This window comes from Tetrao urogallus (assembly GCF_951394365.1).
Source record: "Tetrao urogallus genome assembly, chromosome: 10".
In the NCBI taxonomy this organism is placed as follows: Eukaryota; Metazoa; Chordata; class Aves; order Galliformes; family Phasianidae; genus Tetrao; species Tetrao urogallus.
The window spans coordinates 11,748,056-11,767,455 of record NC_136823.1 but is presented as its reverse complement, the minus strand read 5'-3'; the positions used below and the strand labels follow the sequence as shown (position 1 = coordinate 11,767,455).

Here is a 19,400-nt window from a genome sequence, read left to right as displayed (position 1 = left end):
GGCTTCCATCCTCAGGTGGCTGACTATCATATTACTATCATCTGTGGGAGCACAGCCTCTGCTTCAGTCTTAGAAAAGCTTCCTACCACCGAATCATCGCACAGGCAAGAGTTAAGAAGTCATGGAGATAAAATTGAGTTATTTATACAGACATAGCTTTGTTGTTACGAGCAAAAACAATGCAGCAGAGCTGCTCCAAATTGTTTGTGAAGGGTAAAAGTCCGTAATTCTTTAGGTCAAGCCTTCAGTTCTTCAAGATTTGTTAAGGAAACACAGCATAGTTACTGTTTTGACACCTCAGAGCTCCAGGCTGTATTAATGCTAAAACTTCCCTCCAGGCAAGAGGGGCTTGAAGGGGATGTGATGAACCCCTCTAATCTATCTTCAAATTAAAAGCAGCTTTATTTCTGCAGCAGTTTGTTGCTTACAGAACACCTTCAGAACTTGCAAACAAACAGCTTAACAGGCATTAAAATTGCCTTGAGTTAAAGGGGGAAAAAATAGGCAAGCAAGCGTGCCCATTTTCCATGCCTGAAGATGAGGAGCATAAAAATTCCAGAGAAACCATATTTGAGAGTATTTCTGCAGGGCACGTTTAGATCATGGGTTATTTCTGTCAGACTAGCAAGTAAAATTAAGCCGTTCTGCATTTCCGAGAGCGTTGTTGACACTGGAGACTGCACAGCCCTTGGGCACAAAGCGCCCCAGTGTGCTGCATAGACAGCCAAGGGTCCCCAGGCTCAAGCACCTCCTTCACACAGCACTGGGGTTGGTCCCGCCTGTGTGGGGACAGCCTGAGAGAACCCAGCTCCGTGAGGAGCCTGCAAGCCCAGCTCCGGCAGCCACACTGGCCGTGGCAGCCATGTTGGCCGTGGCAGCCATGTTGGCCGTGGCAGCCATGTTGGCTGTGGCAGCCATGTTGGCCAGGCCTCACCGGGCCCCACGCTGGGCCGTGCTCCCCTTGCAGCAGCTGTGCTGTGTCCCAAGAGAGCCTTAACTCTGCAACGCTCACAAACTGCCCCCGGCTCAGGCAGTACATGAGTTTCCTGGGGACAGAGCCTGGCAGAAGCGTTCCTCACCCCAGCCCCAAAAACACAGTGGCTGCAGGGTGACCAGGCTGCAGGGTGACCAGGCTGCAGGTTGGCTGCTGCCATTGCAGTGCAGCCAGCAGCCCCACAGGTGGCTGCATGCAGGATCAGTAGCTCTTGTATTTTTCCTTTCTAACAGTTAATCTTGAGGGGAAAAAAAAAATGAATTTCAACGTCTGGAATATCAAGGAGATGCTCAGCACTCCCACAGCCTCTGGGTAAGTGCCGTGTGTTTTCACACCCGTCACACTGCAGCCCTCAGAGCCTTTAAGTGCAACAGCCTCTCTCAGGAATTGAGATGATGAGGATGTTATAAATTCAAAAAGCTCCTTCCTGATGTGTGGTTGGTTAGAGTACCAAATAGTTGGGAGGTCTTGCACTGCTAACATACAGCATTCCTAGAACTGGCAACATTCTGAGTGTTTAAGAGCATTTACTCAAAAACATTTTAGTGGTCCACTTATTGAATTCAAGATGTATAAGCAGAGGGATTGTGGTGAGCAGCAGGTTATATTACCTGAGTGAATACTCCTGTAAATGTGGTGTAATAGAGTGAAATATGGAAAGAGGAAAATATGCTGTGCCTGCCCAGCTTTTGGGTGGCTTTCAGACTGTTCTCTTGGCTTGGCCTAGGATAGGAACAGGCAGGAACTTTGCCTGTATAAGGTTATAAGCTGTATGATAGGGATACAAGCTAGGAGGTGATCCAGCAGGGTCACCTGGAACAGGAGGCACCACCATTTTTTTTGTTATAGCTCCCTACTTTTGGAAATTGTTGGAGAAACTGCCATAATTACATGGTCACTGTACTGCCAAAGCAGGGAATGACTGCAGGAGTGACAAGAAATATGTCTAAAATTAATCTGCGGTTAATCATGGTCTGTTGAATTATGGCTAATTAGCCTACTCTGTGATTCTGTTTCTGTCTACATTACTCTCAGCCTACTAAGTACTGTGATAGATTTACCATTGTAGGGAATTTTAAAATCAACACTGGCAGCTCTGCTGAAAGCTATTCTGTGCTTTGAGCAGGAATTTATTCAGGAGTCCTATGGCCTATCTTATGCAACACGTCTAATTAGATAAGTTAAATGCTCCCTTCTTGCCTTGCGTAGAAGATAGATAGAATGAATCACGATTTGCAATATCATTACATGTTATGTAACTCTAACATTATTCCATATACTGCATTTATACACATGGATGATTTCTTTCCCCAGTAGAAGTCAAAGAGCAGCTATAACTCCCCACATCTACAATATATAATGAAATAACAAATATTATTTGTATTGAACATCTAGAGAACAAACACATAAAATGCCTTTTTTTTTCCTTTTTTTCTTTTTTAAATTAACAGCAGAGTATCAACCTTTGCATCACTTGGCTTAAAAACAGTGCCAGATTTATCCCTCATTTAACTCTGGAGAAGCTAATTGATTACTTTTGTCCTCTGATCCTCTGGTAGTTAAATAACCACTTACATAACTAACTGTTCAAATTCACAGTTTTAGTCATAGTGTCTCCGATGTGGCCTGATGTTACAATGATGATGGATGATAATGAAAATATAATCGCAGGTTCCTTCCCCATTATAAAAGTACTTGTCGCATAGGTATGAATTAATTGAGTTTTGCACAGATGCAGGGGTCAAAGAGGACCCAATTCAGAGAAAAGTATGTTTATACCTGTCACGATTTAGCCTTCATAAATATGCATTGCATCATTCTATTGTCTTGATTTTTTTTCTCTGCTTTTATTAAAGCCTTGCCTCTTAACTAATCTAATAACACACGATTGAAACACAGGTGAGATTTTATCACCTGCTCCTCAGCATTCCACTTTTTTGGCAGATGAGTTGAGAGGGTCAAGTAGGGCATGAAACAATACTGAGAATGAAGCTGAGCTTTTAGAGGAGTTAAAAGGAGAACTCAGAAGGCAAATTAACTTCTTTTAAAGGAAAAAAAAAGTTAGGAGTGTGTGCACAAAACTGAGAGATGAGAAAAGCTGTTAATAACTTCACCCAGCTCACTTCTCCTGTTACTAGATCCTTTTCTCACTACAGCAGGATATGATACACAGACTGCATAGTGCTGCCTTTCAGAAAGCTTCCAAGATGAAACAAAATCAGCACATAATATTGACAGGTGTGCCTCAGCGTGTTCATTCTTTGCACATTTAAGGAAAAGTGTTACTTCTGAGAGCAGCTGCCGCCAGGTCCATGAGCAATGCAGGACTCCAGTGATGTAATAAGGCCACAGCAGAGAAGCCCAATGTTGCCCTGCTCCATTACCTCTTGTGCTTCCTTTCCACCTGCGCCTCAGAACAGACCGGGGGCTTGGGGTCATAATCCATCAAGCATGTGTGTTCTCATCTGCAACTGCTGGCTGCCTGAGAAATAGGACGGGGGAGCCAAAGTCCCCACTTCACCTGTTCTTATATATGAATATTGGCATAGCAGAGATCATACAGACTCATCAGAAAGAAGATTATCTAGTTGGACACTGTAATATCAGGCTGCCAATTATTTGAGAAGGTAAGAAGAGGTCATGCTGATAAAGTGACAGCTATGCTGTGGAGAAAGCTAAGAGTCAATTTAAGTGTACCAACAAACAACACGATTTTGGGGGATTGAAATGCCAGACACAATTAGGGAATGTGTCGCATTAGAGCTGCGCTGCTGCCTGCCCGGCCAGAAGGGCACACAGAGGAAGATCACAGGGCACCTGAGCACAGCGGTCACAAAAGCAGCGATGCTTCAATTAGCCTTCTATCAACTCACAGTGCTGAAACCAGATTTTCAGCACCAGTAAGACCTGCTCAGCGACAGATGTCCCAGGGAAGAATCGCATCTTGCTTTGGTCCTGGGTTGGGCACAAGGCCCTCGTTTGGAGCATTACTGCATCATTCTTGTTGCACTGCCATAGAAGTGACAGTAATGAACTGGAGTCAGCATCTCTGCGGAGAAATGGGAGCCAAAAATCCACTACAGAGATGTTTAATTTCCAAAAAGACATTTACGTAGAAATAAAGAAGCTTGTTAGAAAGGAATTTAAAGAGGTGGCAGAAAGGGCTGTAGGTTCGCCTGAGGAATAGAGATTATGTAGACCTTGAGCTGAAACACAGAACAAATGCAGAGCAGCCATCAGAGCAGAGTGAGCAGGACCAGTACCAGACTGACACGGTTAAATAGCATGGTAAAGAAAACAAGAGGGCACCCTTTAAGAAATTAAAGAGCATTAAAAATGTAAAAATGGGAAGCAAAGTATTACAATTTTAAATTGAAGTTACCATAATTTTCTTGTTCCACGTGAAAGGCAGTAACTTGCTAAAGGCATAATAACTACTAATAAACCAATTTCAAAAGCTATCAGGAGCAGAAAGCCTGCCAGAGGGTGGGTAAGGCCAATACATGATGAAAATACTGAAGAGAAATATTAAATTAAAAAAAGATGCTGTAACATGAAGTCTACTTGTACCACTTATTCTCCGTGGCATATTTCTGCTTTGAGAAAAGACTTTTGAGTTTAACAGCCTCATTCAACCTGTTATTTCATTCCATTCCATTCCATATAGCAGAACCACAAATTCCTTATGCTTTAAGAATCCAAGGTCCAAGAATTAGCAGAAAGTGACAGAGACAGACAAGACAATGACTGAGAGAGCGGCTCAAAACAAATCCTGAGCCTTACAGGACTCTGCAGACTGGAAGACGGCTTCAGACCGGGGGACAGTTTCTGTCTCCAGAGGTCTAATTCCTAATATGGCCAAGGATAAATGCGTGAGTAAACGCGGCTGTGCCGCAGCAATCTCTGCCTGCTGGCTCCTCGCTCAGGACAAAAGAGCCGACACGGTTTCCAAGGTGAGGAATGTTTGGGTGGTATTGAATCGCGTTGGAATGAATAATGGAGTCGCTCATAGAAAGTAAAAATGACCTTGAAGAATTAAAGCAAGAGCAGAAAGACTTTCAGCCTGATACCTGGAAACTGGAGGCGGCGGCTGTAAGGGATCCTGTTGTGGTTGGGGCCACTGCCAAAATCTCTTTGTAGAAATTCCTTTTAGGATATGAATGCAGAAATGAAACAAATGATTTGCAGCAAGCAGGTCACTGAGTTCCAAAGGATAGAGAACAGAAAAATAATGTTATGCTTTGGCAGTCTCCAACAGAGACGGTAAATGGCTGGGAGCAGAAATAGCAGCTAAACCTCCTTGATTTAAGCTCCTCCAAGCTCCCTGGATGCTGATGTCCCTCCTCTGCACCCAAAGCAAACGCTGATCTTTGCTTGTTTGATGAACACTTTGGCAGGCAGCAAAAAGTAACGACAAGAGCAGCACGGCAGAGGTAGAGACAGTTCCTACAGATGCAGACTAAAGCTATGAGGAAGGGCAGGTGAAAAGCAGCTCGCAGCTCTTCAGCTGGATTTGTTGTGATGCAGTCCTAGCCGCTGAATGAGAGGGAGCAGAAGGGGCAGGGAGGTTTTTGGATAGAAAGCAGGAGGAAAGGAACAGTACTGCACTGATACTACTAGAGATTACTACCAGGAGAGAAAGATCTCTTCAGGAAAGCACTGCACTTCAAATATGTCAGGAAGGCATAAGTGAGCTTCACCCACAGAGCTGTGGAAGAGGAGGGACATCGGCTCAGGTTTGGTGTGGATGATGGGGCTAAATACAATCCCAGCAGCACCACAAATAAATGTTGTTTTGGAAACTGTAGAAGACTCTGTTTGCTTTTCCAGCTGACTCTTAGCATTTGGTGTTGGACCCAATAACAGAATTGTTTTCACAGACCAATAAGGCCTAGGACAATTTATAAGATTTGGCACGGTGATTCTAGAAACACCTACAGAACACAAGAAGAGAAGATTTACTGCACGCTACATGTCTCTGTGTGTTGCATCTGACAGCTATTTTGGGGCAAGGCAGAACCTTTAAACGAAAGGCGATATGTTTGTGTGTGGCCATGCTGAAGTATCTGGATGTGCTAACTGCAACTTGGGAACAAGCAAGAAGGTCCAAAAAGATCCAACTTATCTTGAGGGACAGGGAGGAGGAATTCCCATAGGTGGCAATGAAACTGAGACAGCAGAGGACCAGCTGACTCCCCAGCTATGCAGAGGGCTGCAGATTTTTTAGGTCATGCTCATATTACAGTAAATGTCGGGGTTGCCAATATCACAGGACCTCGCGTAAAGTTAGGTGGGAAGAAGAAACCATTCCATGGGTCAACAGAGTATGACTGAGCAATTTTGGAGCTGACAGGAGCTTGTGATGGTGCCTATCTTACACATCTAAATCTTTTCTTCCTTTGAATGCATACAGTAGTGCTTTAGGAGAGCTCCTGGCACAAATGCATGAACAACACAGGAATGGCTCGTTTTAGCAGAAGGCTGAAAGTTCTCTGGATTAACTACTGCATCACCTAAGAGGGACTGCTAACCAGGATTAAATGGCTGGGATGTTTTCTTGCTGTTTGCAAGGAAGGGTTTATATTTAGAGCAGATCATGCATCCATGAAGCTCAGGCATCCTGAAGGAAACAGTCAGGTGGCTGTCTGATTTTACCATCACAGAGAGTTCTGGGCCACGTGTGGCCAGGCTGATGCCTTGTCCAGATGGCCTCGTTAGTAAATTCATTGCCAGCAGTGCTAAGCAGGGGAGAAAGAACTCCGCTGCTCAGGGGGGTGAGTGTGCTCCAAGAGGCATCTGTTTCATCTCCCCCCATAGTTTGCAAAAAGTGTCATCGTTCCTAAACTGACCACCAAGAGAGCAGACTAAAAACGGAAAAATGAGGCTTCATGGCTGCCAATAGCCTTCTTTGGTCATAGCATCAGCACAGAGTGAGCATGGGGAGTTACATGGCTCATAAAGTCCTCTGAGCTTCCTCAGAATGTCAGCAGTAGAACTCTTTGTGTTGGAATCTTGTAATTCAGACGTTAGGTAATGCAAAGGGACTGAGCAGAGGAGCAGGTTACGGGATGTGACATGCTCCAGTTGTACCAGACACTTTGAAAGGGGATTATGGAACTAAGTGCTTTACTGTCAATATATAAAGAATATAAAAACCCTTCCTCAAACTAAGGAGGAGCTTTTTCGGCTAAAAGATGGATGTTTAGAAAAACAGTGCAGGAGATGTGATACTTACACTGCCAGCCAAAGTCCTGCAGCTCAGAGTACACAGTGAGCTCAAAGCCAAAGGCATTAAGATAATATTGTCACTAACACTGCTATATGGAGGAGGTTGAGCAGACTCCCAGTTAACGCTCTTTCTGTTGTATGTATGGTGTTTGGGATCCTTCCAAAAGTGGAGATTAACTGAAGACGTCACTGCTAATAAATGCTGGGGTGATGATCTTTTGTTAGAAACAAAATTTAGTCTCCTGTTCTTTTTTTCCTTAGGTTATACAATTTGATATAGAAGGAAAACCCTGCCTAAGAGCCTACATCATTAATTTTGATCTGTAATTCTCAGTTCGTTTATCCTTGTTTTGCCAGGCTTGATCAGAAGAAAGCCTTTGTGATTTATCAGCATTTTGCTTTGAACTAATTCAGTTTGTTTGTCCTTGACCCATTGCAGTTTGTCCTTGACCCATTTTAGGGATGTTATATGGTGAGATTTTTGTTCTCGTGGGCAGGCTGGGGTCTTTGCACAGTGACACAGTTGGAAGGAGTGGAAGAACAGATTTCATCCACTGCTAGGGAGAAACAGCACCAGTACATCTTTTGAGTAGCATCATTACATGTGCAGTATTTCCAACAGTCAGATCAACGTGTCCAGCCACACACTGCCTGCTTACTTGCTATTCACACTCACAAGGCTCTCTCCTCCATCTCAGGCCGAACAAGCTCTTTGCCCGCAGCGGCGCTCTGAGCGACTACTCGAGTCTGAGCGACTCCCAGGTGCTCTTCGGCTCCCAGTTCTGCCCAGAGAACACGCAGTCAGCAGCACCGCTGGAGCTGGGAATGCAGCTGGGCCAGCACAACTCCCAGGACGTGAGTTTTGCTCCCCCCTTCAGCCCTGCCCAGGCACACAGCCACCATCCCAAATTAGCGGTAATACTGAAATAGGCGCTAACGTTTGCCAAGCCCAGTTACCTTCTGATACTGTAAGAAGAGTAGATATTTACAGCTACCAGGCAGCAGCCCGGCTAGCTAAAAAAACCTATCATTTCTAATCAATGACCACTATTGAGATAAGCATTATTTGCTTTGATTCTTTCTGATTACCAACATAACGGGAAGTTAGTCTCAAGCTAAAGTCTTTAGACTCCCTAGGTAAGGCAGAATAAGTCATCTGTTCTTTCAACAGTTCTGTGTTATCATGATTAGCTTTCCACAAGAGCAACAGAGGTATTCAGAGGTGTTCAGTTCCACTGACAGAAAGTTACCTTTCAGTACTGTTGTTGCAGCAGATCCCTGAATGCTTGTGGATGAAAAGCTTCTATGCTCAAAATGTTCTTCCTGTAGCACGTGGCTTCTGATGTTACCAGCCTCACTAAAATAACTCCTGCATCACTAGCAGATAGTGCCAGATCCAAATAAAGACACCTGGGAGCAAAGATTAGAAAAAAATAGTCATGCCAGCTCCATAGCCCTAGGCAGCCATTCAATCCCAGATCCTATCCACCGTCCCCTGCACTTTGCTGAAGAGCTTGTCCTTTAACTGTGTAGCTTTTCATCAGACGCAGGAAAGAAAATTCACTCTTCAAGATGAAAGAGCATTGAAACGTGTGAAAAACTGAGCTACAGTCTGATGATGGTAGGCAGCAAAGGCTGTCACCTACAGGAAATTCAATAGGATTTTTTGTAGGTTAATGTACAGGGAGCTCCCTGAAATTGTTTTATAGTCTATGTGTTAAACATAAGGGAAAAATATCAATGCACCCGATGACTGCAATCAACTGAAAGGAGTCAGGATGAGGAAAAAGCCCAAATCTGAAGAAATTCAGGCTGGGTTTCAGATCCACTGGGAGCCAAACAATGCTAAAACCATTAAGGTTGGAAAAGACCACTAAGATCATCCAGTCCAACCATCAACCCATTGAGCCCATCTAACAGCACACGCTCAGTGAGCAATAACCTCAGAATACTTAACATCCTCATCCAATGCATAACATCCAATCACTGTGAACCATGCCTCTAAAAAGTGCTTGCTATGCAAAATGGTTTTTGCTAATTAACATTCTGATTATTTTTATACCTCAACATTTTTTCTTTCCTTTGTGCAACAGAGCGAGCCCAGTATTTTTACCAAATACCAAGCAAAACCACAGCTATTCGATGAAGATACAAGAGAAAAAGGGTTGCTTAATTTTGGTGCAGGACAAGGGAAGAGAGTCCTGGAAAACTTTAAAGCAAATAACAACAAAATAAAGGACAAATACGATCGGTATGTACACACTGCAAACTTCCTGTGAAGTCTGTTATCGCTCCCTGCAGCTCCTCTTTAAAAGTTAGACGTGGCATAGCTGCATATTTCAGGTTTCAGATAATCTCTCACTGCAAAGAGTGGCAGGATAAGAGAATAGGGTTTATTTGCAGTGAGAGTTGTGTAACGCTTCCAGCCATAAGCCACAAGGAACAACAAAACCATAACCTGAATTTACCTTTGTCTTCTTTCTCTAGTCAGCAGGGGTTTGTTGGTTTTTCTCTCCTGTGTTGATTCTCTGTGAAAGCCTGTGGTTCTAAAAAATTGATAGGCTGTATTGGGACTGATCAAAGGGACTCCTGGTGTGACATTTACCTTTGAGACAGGTGAGGAGAACGCCAAGCACACTTGTGTGCAGAGGAAGATGTGATGATTGTAACATAAACCCGCACAAATCCCTATAATTTTACTTATGTACAGGATTTTTCTGTGTTTTTTTATAGGACGTGTAATTTGATGATGAGCCCTCTGTCAAGCATTAAGAATTAAATGTAGCTGTCAGACCTCTAGGACTTAAGGATTAAGCCAATATTTTCAGTCTCAGAAATGAACGATGGCAACCTTCCCAGTGCACCCATAAATAATTCTTCATTCTGTACATTTTGTAAAGTAACATTCAAAGTGAAACACATCTTTGTTAAAAGCCTTTAATCAGATCAGACTGCACTTCCTCTCCTGCAGCAGGCACTACAACAGTACCAGTGATTCTGATACTGCAGAAATGTGATGCTCTGGTGCTTATTGGAAAAGTGGAGGATTTTTGTATTTGTGACCAAATTGTGAGGAATTAAGATACATTTTTAAATGTTCAGACAGAACTCTTAATTATCCTCTATCTCTTCTTTAAATTAATTATGCTTCTTTCCATACTACAGATGCATTCTCAGATTTGAAGCATGCTTATAGAAGTAACTGTATTATCTCTAAAATATATATATATTAAAGGATATATATATATCCTTTATCCATTTGTATCTCCTGCATGTTTGATGATCAAAATGAACTTATTCTTTTCATAAAGCTGAAAAGAATTCCAGCAGCCCTGCCTACTTCTCACTGCTACACTCTACCTGGCCTCCACCTTTCTGATTGCTGTAATTCGGATGACTAAATGATCAATTTAAAATGACCCAAAACTCCAGAGAGGAAATAGGCTAGCACTGTGCTTAGCAACAGTCCGTGCATTTTGGCTTGATAGGTTAATCATGAATATAGCCTGGTTCTTGATTCCTTTCTTCACTCCGCTCCAAAGGACGGATAACAGAAACCACAGGCTTCATCTCAGGAGAAAAGGACTTGTGCTGTATGTTCTTCCTTTGTTGGTGCTGCAGCTTTTCCCTATTTCCCCCCACAGCTATTTTTGCCCAAATACAATATGTATTTGTATATGTACCTCAGCAGCTGGCACGTCACCTCCACCCAGACTGGGTCCTTCTGGACCGACAGCACAGCAGCAGCACCCAGCAGCCAACATGCCTGGAACTTCCATAGGAGGCAGAAATGCTGGGCCAGGATCAGGAGAATCACACACACACACACACACAAAATGTATATATATATTCATGTGTGTGATGTATATGTGTGTGTGTGTGTGTGTGTGTGTATATATATATATATATATATATATATATACACACATATATAACTTTTTTTACTGTGATATTTTCAATTTCTGACCACTTCAGTATCTTACATGTCTGTCTTAAAAGCCAGAAACACAGCAAGTATAAACTGTTCTGTTTTTGTTTTTTTCATTTTAGAGAAGTGTTAAGCACCTTTATTTCCAGCATCAACAACAGGCTTCAAGGGGTAAGTTAATTCAAATTCAGAGCTCAGGAGAAGGAAGAATTAGAAATGCTACCCAACATTCATCTTCTCTCACTTTCTTCACTGATATTTGACTTAGCTTACTGTTTGCTGTGAGCACACAAATGCTCAGACCACCAAATGTCAATGCTTTTTACACATACCATGCTCTTTGTGGCCAATCCTTAAGGTTACAGGCCTTAGGGCCTTGTCTCAAAGTCAGCAATGGAATTTCTCTGGGGCTTGGGAGCAAGAACAGGTTGTAATGGCTGTCTGCAAATACAAAGGCTTCTTTCCTTCTGCTTGAAGACAGTACCTTTCTCTCAGGAACAAGGAATCCAGTGTAGTCTCGCAGTCTGAAGATGAAAGTCTCTTCTCCCCCCTACTTTTTATAAATAATTTAACTGCTATCCTTAGTGTTTGTTTTGTTTCTTAAACAGATTAATATCTCTATCGTAAAGTAATTCAAGACTTCTGCAATCCTTCAGCTGTCTTTTGAGCCATTCCAGGTCTCTTTTGGGGTTGCAACCAATGGATGGACAAACTGAAGTTACCCATTATTCTGTAGCTTTTAAGGCTATGTTTTGCAAACAAATGAAAGACAGCATTTAATTTTCTCACTTACCTTCACTCTTGCAGCTGCAAGCATGCTTGGACAACATTGAAAAAGAGTTCAATTCAAGAAACAAATCAATTTCTGTTCACCTGGAGACCATTTCCAAGACACGTGAGTCTTTCTGTGCTTCTGTTAACAGTAGAGGGCACAATCAAACTACTGAAAGTCTCCAAGCTGGGCTGAAATAGGCGACTCATGCCATTCACAGCTGCTCCTCGTAAGGGTGAAGGGCCAAGAAAGGCTTAGTCACAGCAGGGGTTTGGTTTTTCCATTCTTGTTATACTTACCGTTTCTCTGCTCTCTTTTGTCAAAGAATTTAGGTGCTGTATGGTCAGACACTATGTGTGTATAGATAAAGGCACCTCTATGCTTTGTGCTCTCACTCATTTTTAGGCTGTATCTGATACACTACTGAAGTACTCACTAAAAATACTGTTGATACTTATATCGTATGTTTCCACATCCAGGTTTTAAGGATTTCTCAAGTTTTCACAGTAGTTTGCAGTTTTCTATCTCTGGTACTTTTCTTCTGAGGTAAAAAGCAGGTCATGAGGTGCACTTGTACTGTGATGAAAGGATGATCTCCCAGAAGAGCCAATAATGTAAAACTCTTGTGAACAGCAAGTAGCTCGTCACAGCAGTCTTTATTGAGGGGGACTGCTGAAGTTGTTTCTAATTTGACTTGGATCTGAGCTTTTGAGAGTGCAGTGGTTTTTAATTGTGTCATTATTTTTTATCAGCACTGTGTCAGGACTGTGCTCTGTGCAAGAACAAGGAACCGGCTTCAAAACACGTGCAGAATGTGTGATACACCTCCTGAGTTCAATGGAAAAGACCCTCACAAGAGCAGTCGAATCTTATCTGTGCAGCAAAATGTGGCTTCTGAGACACGCAGCTTTGACAGTTGCCCTTTAAATCAACACAGCCCTCTCAGGCAAGAGCAGTGGAGTCTGATGCATTCTTCACAAGGCTGTGGTAGCACGTGTGTTCCAAATATCAGTGGTGTAGCAAGAGCACTCCCTTGCTTGGCAAGTGCTCTTTGTGGGTCCTCAATGCAAGCAAGTATCTGCCTGCTTTGGCCAGCACAGCAAGCTTCCTATTTGCATTTGCCCATCCCTAGTTGCTTCAGTGTCAGCTTGTCCACTCTGAGGCAGGACTTTGCCTAATTTCATACACCTCTAGCACAGAAATTGTTGTCATGGCACTGAAAATTAAATCTATTGTTCATGAGTCCCCCTCGTCCTTCTCTGCCATTTGCTCATCTGCCCTGTTTTTTCTCAGTAACCATTTTAAATAACTGTGCCTTGAATGAAATGAGAAACCTCCCAGAGGTGCCTGCTGCTAGATTTTCAAAGCAATTGAAAAGAGAAATTGGCACTTTCTGTAATGTATCATGCTGCAGAATGTTGAATACATAATGAAAATCATCACTCCACAATGTTGTTCTTTTTATATTTCTGGGAGGTTCATCTGTCACTGGTTAATTGCTGATAAACACTGCCATTTGACTGGTGTCACAGTGATGGATAATTAAGTTCCCACCACATAAATGCCCACACTTGTGCCTTGAAAAGATCCCAGCTGAGGTAATTCCTTCAAAAAGGCCATCTAAAATTCCTAAACTCAGCTGACAAAGAACCAAATTCAGAGCCAAGGAAGCACTGAATGGCAGTGGTTGATGATGCAGCACCGTGGGATGTGGTGACATGGTGACATGGTAGAGGTGTTAAGCAAATGGTGGCGGAGGATTTGACGTGAGGAGCTGAATGCAGAAGATGATGAGGCTCTCTTCAGAGACACAGGTTGTACAACAGGGCATTCAAACAATGCTGCAAAGTAAAGAAATCACTTGAAATTAAGTCCATTCTCATTAGGAGCGTTTCAGGAGTGTCACAGGCCTCGTTTACAGCAGTGAGCAGCACGGACCTTTGGCAGAGTCTGCACAGCCACAGTGTGAGAAGAAAACAGAAAATATTTTTCAAAATATCCTTGCAAATGCTGCTGTGCTAGCACGCTCCTTGCAGTGAGATAAAAACTGTTCTCTTGTGTGCATTTGTTCATATGTGCACACACAGCGAATAGAGCTGCGTCTGGCACCATCAGTGAGATAGCATTTGCCTGAGCAGCTTTCACAGAAGCACAGCTGCTCTGTTCCTTGAACACATCTCAGTGTGCTGTGCACTGGGATGTAAAGAAGGAAGCAGAGCTGTGTTCTCAGAGTTGCTCTGGTTGACTTGCTGGCTTACCATTTGCTCGCTCTTTCTGGTCTCAGCCGCTGTAACTCATTTCTTTTTCTATTTTCCTCATTTTCATTTATATACTCACATTTATATCAAAGCTTTCTTACACACATATATATAAATCCTCATATTCACAGCTCAGCCCTCTCTGAACTGCCTTGCTTTTCTGGTATCTGGCAGTTCCAGCTGTGACAACTCACAGCAGCCCTATCCTCTGCAACACTTCTTAGCATCTTCCCGGCGAGCGCACTGCTGACAGTCTGCCCCTCCTGCCAGCAAAGATGGTGAATGATGGGCAATATTTCTCTTAGAGAGGACGAGCCAGTGCAAATCTCTGACAGAACCCAGCACTGGGCAGCAGGGTGGGCTTACTGGATGAGCTCACCTACCGCCGGCCCTGAGGACCTGCAGCATTCTCTCTCCTGATGGATTTCACATTCCTTATGTTATTAATGGAAACCAGCAGCATTCAAAGACAATGGTACAGCAAACCCAACCGTAGCAACATTCCAGGTTGGAAAAAGCTGCTTGGCTTGGAGTGAAATACCTGAAGAGAGGCACAAGCCCGTGCATAATCCACTCATTAACCGAGTAAAGGTTTTTCCTCTGTGATTGAGTTACTCAATAACCACCCACTGCAGGGTTTATTTGAAGAAGACTTTCTCTGAGGCAGCTATTCTTGATCATTTTCAAAGCCAAGAGGTTTGACTAGCAGGATCCTTGATCTGATGTACCTCAGCCATCTCAATGCCGTTTTTTCTCGGCGTAGATCAACACCCATCTCTGTTGTGTTTAATAATGTTTGACAAGTCTGAACGCTCCTTGGTGCGGAAGGCAGCGAGGGAGGAAAGTGCCCCTCCTCTGTACTGAGGTTTTTCTGCAGAGCACTCCCACATGTACAAATGGAGCACGTTCCACAGGCTGCTGGGAGCCTGCCCGCAGCACGCTGTGCTGAGTCAAACGTATGTGCAGATCACAAGCCCCGAGGATGCAGCGCTATTTATAAACCGAGGATCCATGTTGAGGAACAGATAGACGGGGGAATCAGAAAGCCTTAAAAATAATTCAGAATCAAAAGAAAGCACATGGGGAAGAGCAGCAAGCCGAGGTAAGCCCTCGTTGTGTACAGCTGGAATGGGATGGAGTGACGTGAGGGGCTTTCCTCGCTCAGTTGCTGCTGCCTTCCTCTCCTCGGTGGGGCTGCAGGCCTGCAGGGGCCCAGCAGCCTCCCAGAAACAGTGCAAGTAGCACTTGGGTCTAACCAGGGAGATGCAGACTCTGAAAGGAGCCACTGAAACACTTCTTCCATCGTTACAAACCTATTCCACAAGCCGTACCTCGCTGCTCCGTGCCCCAGCACACAGCCTTGTGTCACAGGCTGGCTGCCCATTGCCTCGCCTGCACCCAGGTCCCCTCCTGCCACCACTCTCCAGAGCCTTTATGCACCTCACGGTTTTTCTCAGCTTTTTTCATATGACATGATTTCCAGTGAAAAGCTTTGTTTGAGTCTACACAAAGGCCACTGCACTGCCTTTGTCTAACTGCTCACCTCTCTTATCATCGGGTATTGCATCAGTCAGGCACAATCTGCCTTTCATGAAGTCTTGTTCTGTTCTGTTCCATTTTCCTCTGTATCTTTGACTGCTCTTTCCTTTAAGGTCTAGTTAAAACCTTGGGCAGCATGAGAACAAACCCGCCAGCCCATAATTGCTCACATCTCATTCTTTTCTCCCTTCCAAATGTACCTTTTCAAAAGTCTCCGTTTTTTCACGGAACCCAAACGTGTACGATCCCTTCTGCCTGTCTCTCCTTAATAGTTTTTAACTCTGGCCAATTCCATCACGAGTTTGACAGAAGGGCAGAGCCACCAAGATAATTAAGTCCTCGCGAGCTTAATGAAAATAGCAGAGCAGGAGAAGTGATGCCGAGAACCATGCGGTGCTGCAGCAGGGGAGCAGCATCCCTGGGGTGAGAGGAGCTGCCCTGAGGAGCTGAGATAAATACACCACGTGCAGGAGCCTCTTCAGCAGGGCTCTCAGCTCTGCAGACACCACAGTCAATCAAACATATTGGATCTGCAGGAAAAGAGGATTAATTGACTGCAGAGCTCTTGCAGCCACTTGTTGGAAGATTGCTCTACACTGATCTTTCTCTTGGGCACACAGCAGCATTCCTGATTTTTGGTTATCCCACCCAGCTGGCTTGGGAACACTTTGTTTCAGGAGGGCCCTGAATCCTGTTTTGGGAGAACCGAAGGCTCTGCCCCAGCCACACATCCACACCTTCCTATGCTGTTCAAAGGGAAGAGCAGACATGGCTAGAGAGCATCTCTTCCTCTGTTTCATCATTTATGGTTCTAAAGGAAGACTTCAGGTTGGATATTAGGAAGAATTTCTTCCCAGAAAGATGCACTGGCACAGGCTGCACAGGGAGTGGTGAAGTCAGTGTCTCTGGAGGGGTTCAAGGAAAGGGGAGATTGTTACTTAAGGACATGGTTAGTGGGCAGCGTTGGTGATGGGTGGACAGTTGCACTGGGTGATCACAGAGGTCTTTTCCAACCTGAATGATTCTATGATTCTGTAAGATTGCTAAGGATCTTCCCCCCTCCACGTAAGCTGTAAACCAGGCACATTGTGGTCCCTCTCCCAGTGCAATCTTTGTTCACCTCAGCCTTCCTTGCACTGAGCTAACCAAGTGTTCCAGCTTCACGCAGCCTTTCATCTCCAGCTGCCATATTAATAGAGCACAGTAAATGAGATTTGGCCTGCACTCAGCATCTTATAAATTCCAAATGCTCTGCATTAAGCATGTACCCCACTGTCCATTGTTTGGTCCTTGGGGAGAGCTCAGCTGTGGTTGCACAGCACAGTGAAGTATTTCATGCAGGCCGTGGCGGAAGCAGCGATAGTATTGATAGTGCTTCATTCACATTTACAAATGAAAGACCAAATGTGTCTTTTATTGATTTGCCTGTTTAGTGCAAGATGCTCTTCAAAGTCACAGTGACGTGGTGCTGAAAGCCCTGGAAGATAAAAGCCAAATGGAGCAGGCGCTGCTGGAGATGGAGAGGAGACTGGCGGCTGTAAGTGGGGAAATTAATCTTTCATTCTGAATCTTCATTCCGAATTTCTCCAATTTCTTCAAAATATTAACTGAATATTAAATTGTCTTCAGACAGAGGATTACAAACCAGACTGTTTCTATTGTATTGAATGGGGAAAGCATATTAAAATGCAAATTCTGGGCCACGTACTGGCTGATGCTTACCCAGGAGCCCATACACAGTGCTGTCAGCACTGATGGAATCGTGGTCAGAGAGAAGGGAGCCCAACAGTGCCCTGTGGTGGCAGGCGCACGGTGAAGCACTGCTTTCTTGCTCTGTCACACGCCTTTGCTGGAGGAGGTGGTGCAGTGCATGCCCACCTTTGGGTCACAATAAATACATTTTACACAGAGTGATACAAATCGCTAAGATTGGGTCTTAAAGTGTCACACTGATGCGTGGTACCAAAGTTTCCTCTTTGAATCCTATTATTGTACTTTGTAATGCATTGTTTACTGCTTCTGCTCACTGCTCCCCCAGAAAGATGTGGATATTTCGGATGTGAAATCCAGTGTCCTGCAGCTGAAGGAGGGTCTGGAGTCACTGCCAGCTCAGCTCAGCGACCACCACCTGAAGCTATGTGAAGAATTACGCTCCCTGAAGCTCCCCAGTGCCTTAGCTGAGCTGCAGACCTTCATGACCAGTGCCAAAGTCCCCCCCAGGATGGTGGATAACTCCTCCCAGACCTCGCCTGGCACGTGCCAGGACTGTGCCCCACGTCAGCAGAAAGCACACTGGCCGTGCTGCCATGGTACAGGGGGCTGCAGTTCCTCGGGTCTGTCTGCTGCGGGGAAGCAGCACAGCGTCAGCGGGGACGTGACACCTCGGGGTGGCCTCGATACACCTTCTGAAAGCAAAGTCAGCCCCGTTGCTACAGCTGCGTATGGCGGGGAGGTGGAATCTGCTTTGGTAGCACAGAGCTGCTCTCACCATCCGTGTGCGTGCAGTGCTAACAGCCAGTTTCTGGGGGGCGGTCGGAAAAAGCCCATTCCCGTACTGCAGGAGATATCCCCAGTCACCCCTCTGAGGAAGGCAGTCCGCAGAGGTACCAGTGGATTTAAACCCGTGACACCATCACAGCAGAGGCAGCCTCGAGCGTGCCATCTCTTTGTGCAAAGCAACGTGTCTGGGCAGAGAGATGGGAGCTCGTCCACGGACCAGGAGCTGGAGAACATAGCCGTAGGGAACAAGGCAAAGCTGAAGCTGGGAAGGATCCCCTGGAATAAAGTAATGGAGAGGAAGAAAACACAGCCCAGCAAGAGAAAAGGGGAGCTCGCCAGGTGTGCTGATGGTGGGCTGAAGCAAGTAAGAGCAAACAGGATTATCGGGTTGGGAAGCACAAGAAAAAATTGCTTTCCCAGATATACAGTTGCTCTCAGTTTAGCAAGCTCTAACCCAATTCCTGCAGCTCCCCATCAACAGATGCTCAGCAGTGCTCAGCCCAGGCTTACAAAGAGTTTCCTCCCAGTGTCGTGCTCCAATAAAAGCATGCTCCAACTTGCAGACCAAAGAAAGAGAAGTTTGGAAAACAGAAAAAGAGCCATAGCTGCCAGTGTGAGAAGAGATTTCTGGGACTCCTCTCCCCAGGAGAGTCTGTTCTCCCTGTGCAGAACAGGTGAAAAGCAGGCGAGCTGCTCCACAGGCCCCACCAACCCGTGTCCTGGCAACGTGCAGGGCACAGAATGTTGCTCCTTAGTTTTTGATAGTGATTATTCAGATTGAGGGGTTTTGTTTTCAGAGCCTCCAGTGCAGACATGGCTGTCTGTGTTGCTGTTTACTCCTCCTGTTTAGTCTCCTACAGCTGATGCTGGGAGCTCCTGTTGGGACTGCTGAGAAGGGCCGAGTGTGAGCACAGCCCCTTGAAAACAGGCAGGGCTCCTGCCTGGCCCCAAGCATGTCACTGCCTGCTCACATCCATCTTCAGAGACAGCTTAGGATCTGAGGCTTGGGAAGCTGCGTGGGTCTGCGTTATTTTACCCCCACCAGAAGTGCCCCGGGCTCTGCTTACTGTTGTGTTCACACAGCAGAGAAGTGCCTGCACTCCGCTGAGACTTTCAGCCCTACGCCTCTAATAACATCTTTGTAGCTGGAGGCTTTCACTCCTCTCTTACTTGTAGTCTCTG

General features: G+C 44.9%; 1 protein-coding gene across 1 annotated transcript; it reads left to right on the top strand.

The window, feature by feature from the left end:
- Positions 1-1,250: 1,250 nt before the first annotated feature.
- IHO1 (interactor of HORMAD1 1) lies at positions 1,251-18,999 on the top strand (the record flags this gene model as incomplete). The annotated part of the gene is made up of 7 exons (XM_079540195.1): positions 1,251-1,306; positions 7,921-8,077; positions 9,316-9,473; positions 11,273-11,321; positions 11,958-12,045; positions 17,153-17,256; positions 17,758-18,999. 7 exons carry the CDS (start codon positions 1,251-1,253, stop codon positions 18,997-18,999), a joined length of 1,854 nt encoding a protein of 617 aa, XP_079396321.1.
- Between the last annotated feature and the right edge of the window lie 401 nt (positions 19,000-19,400).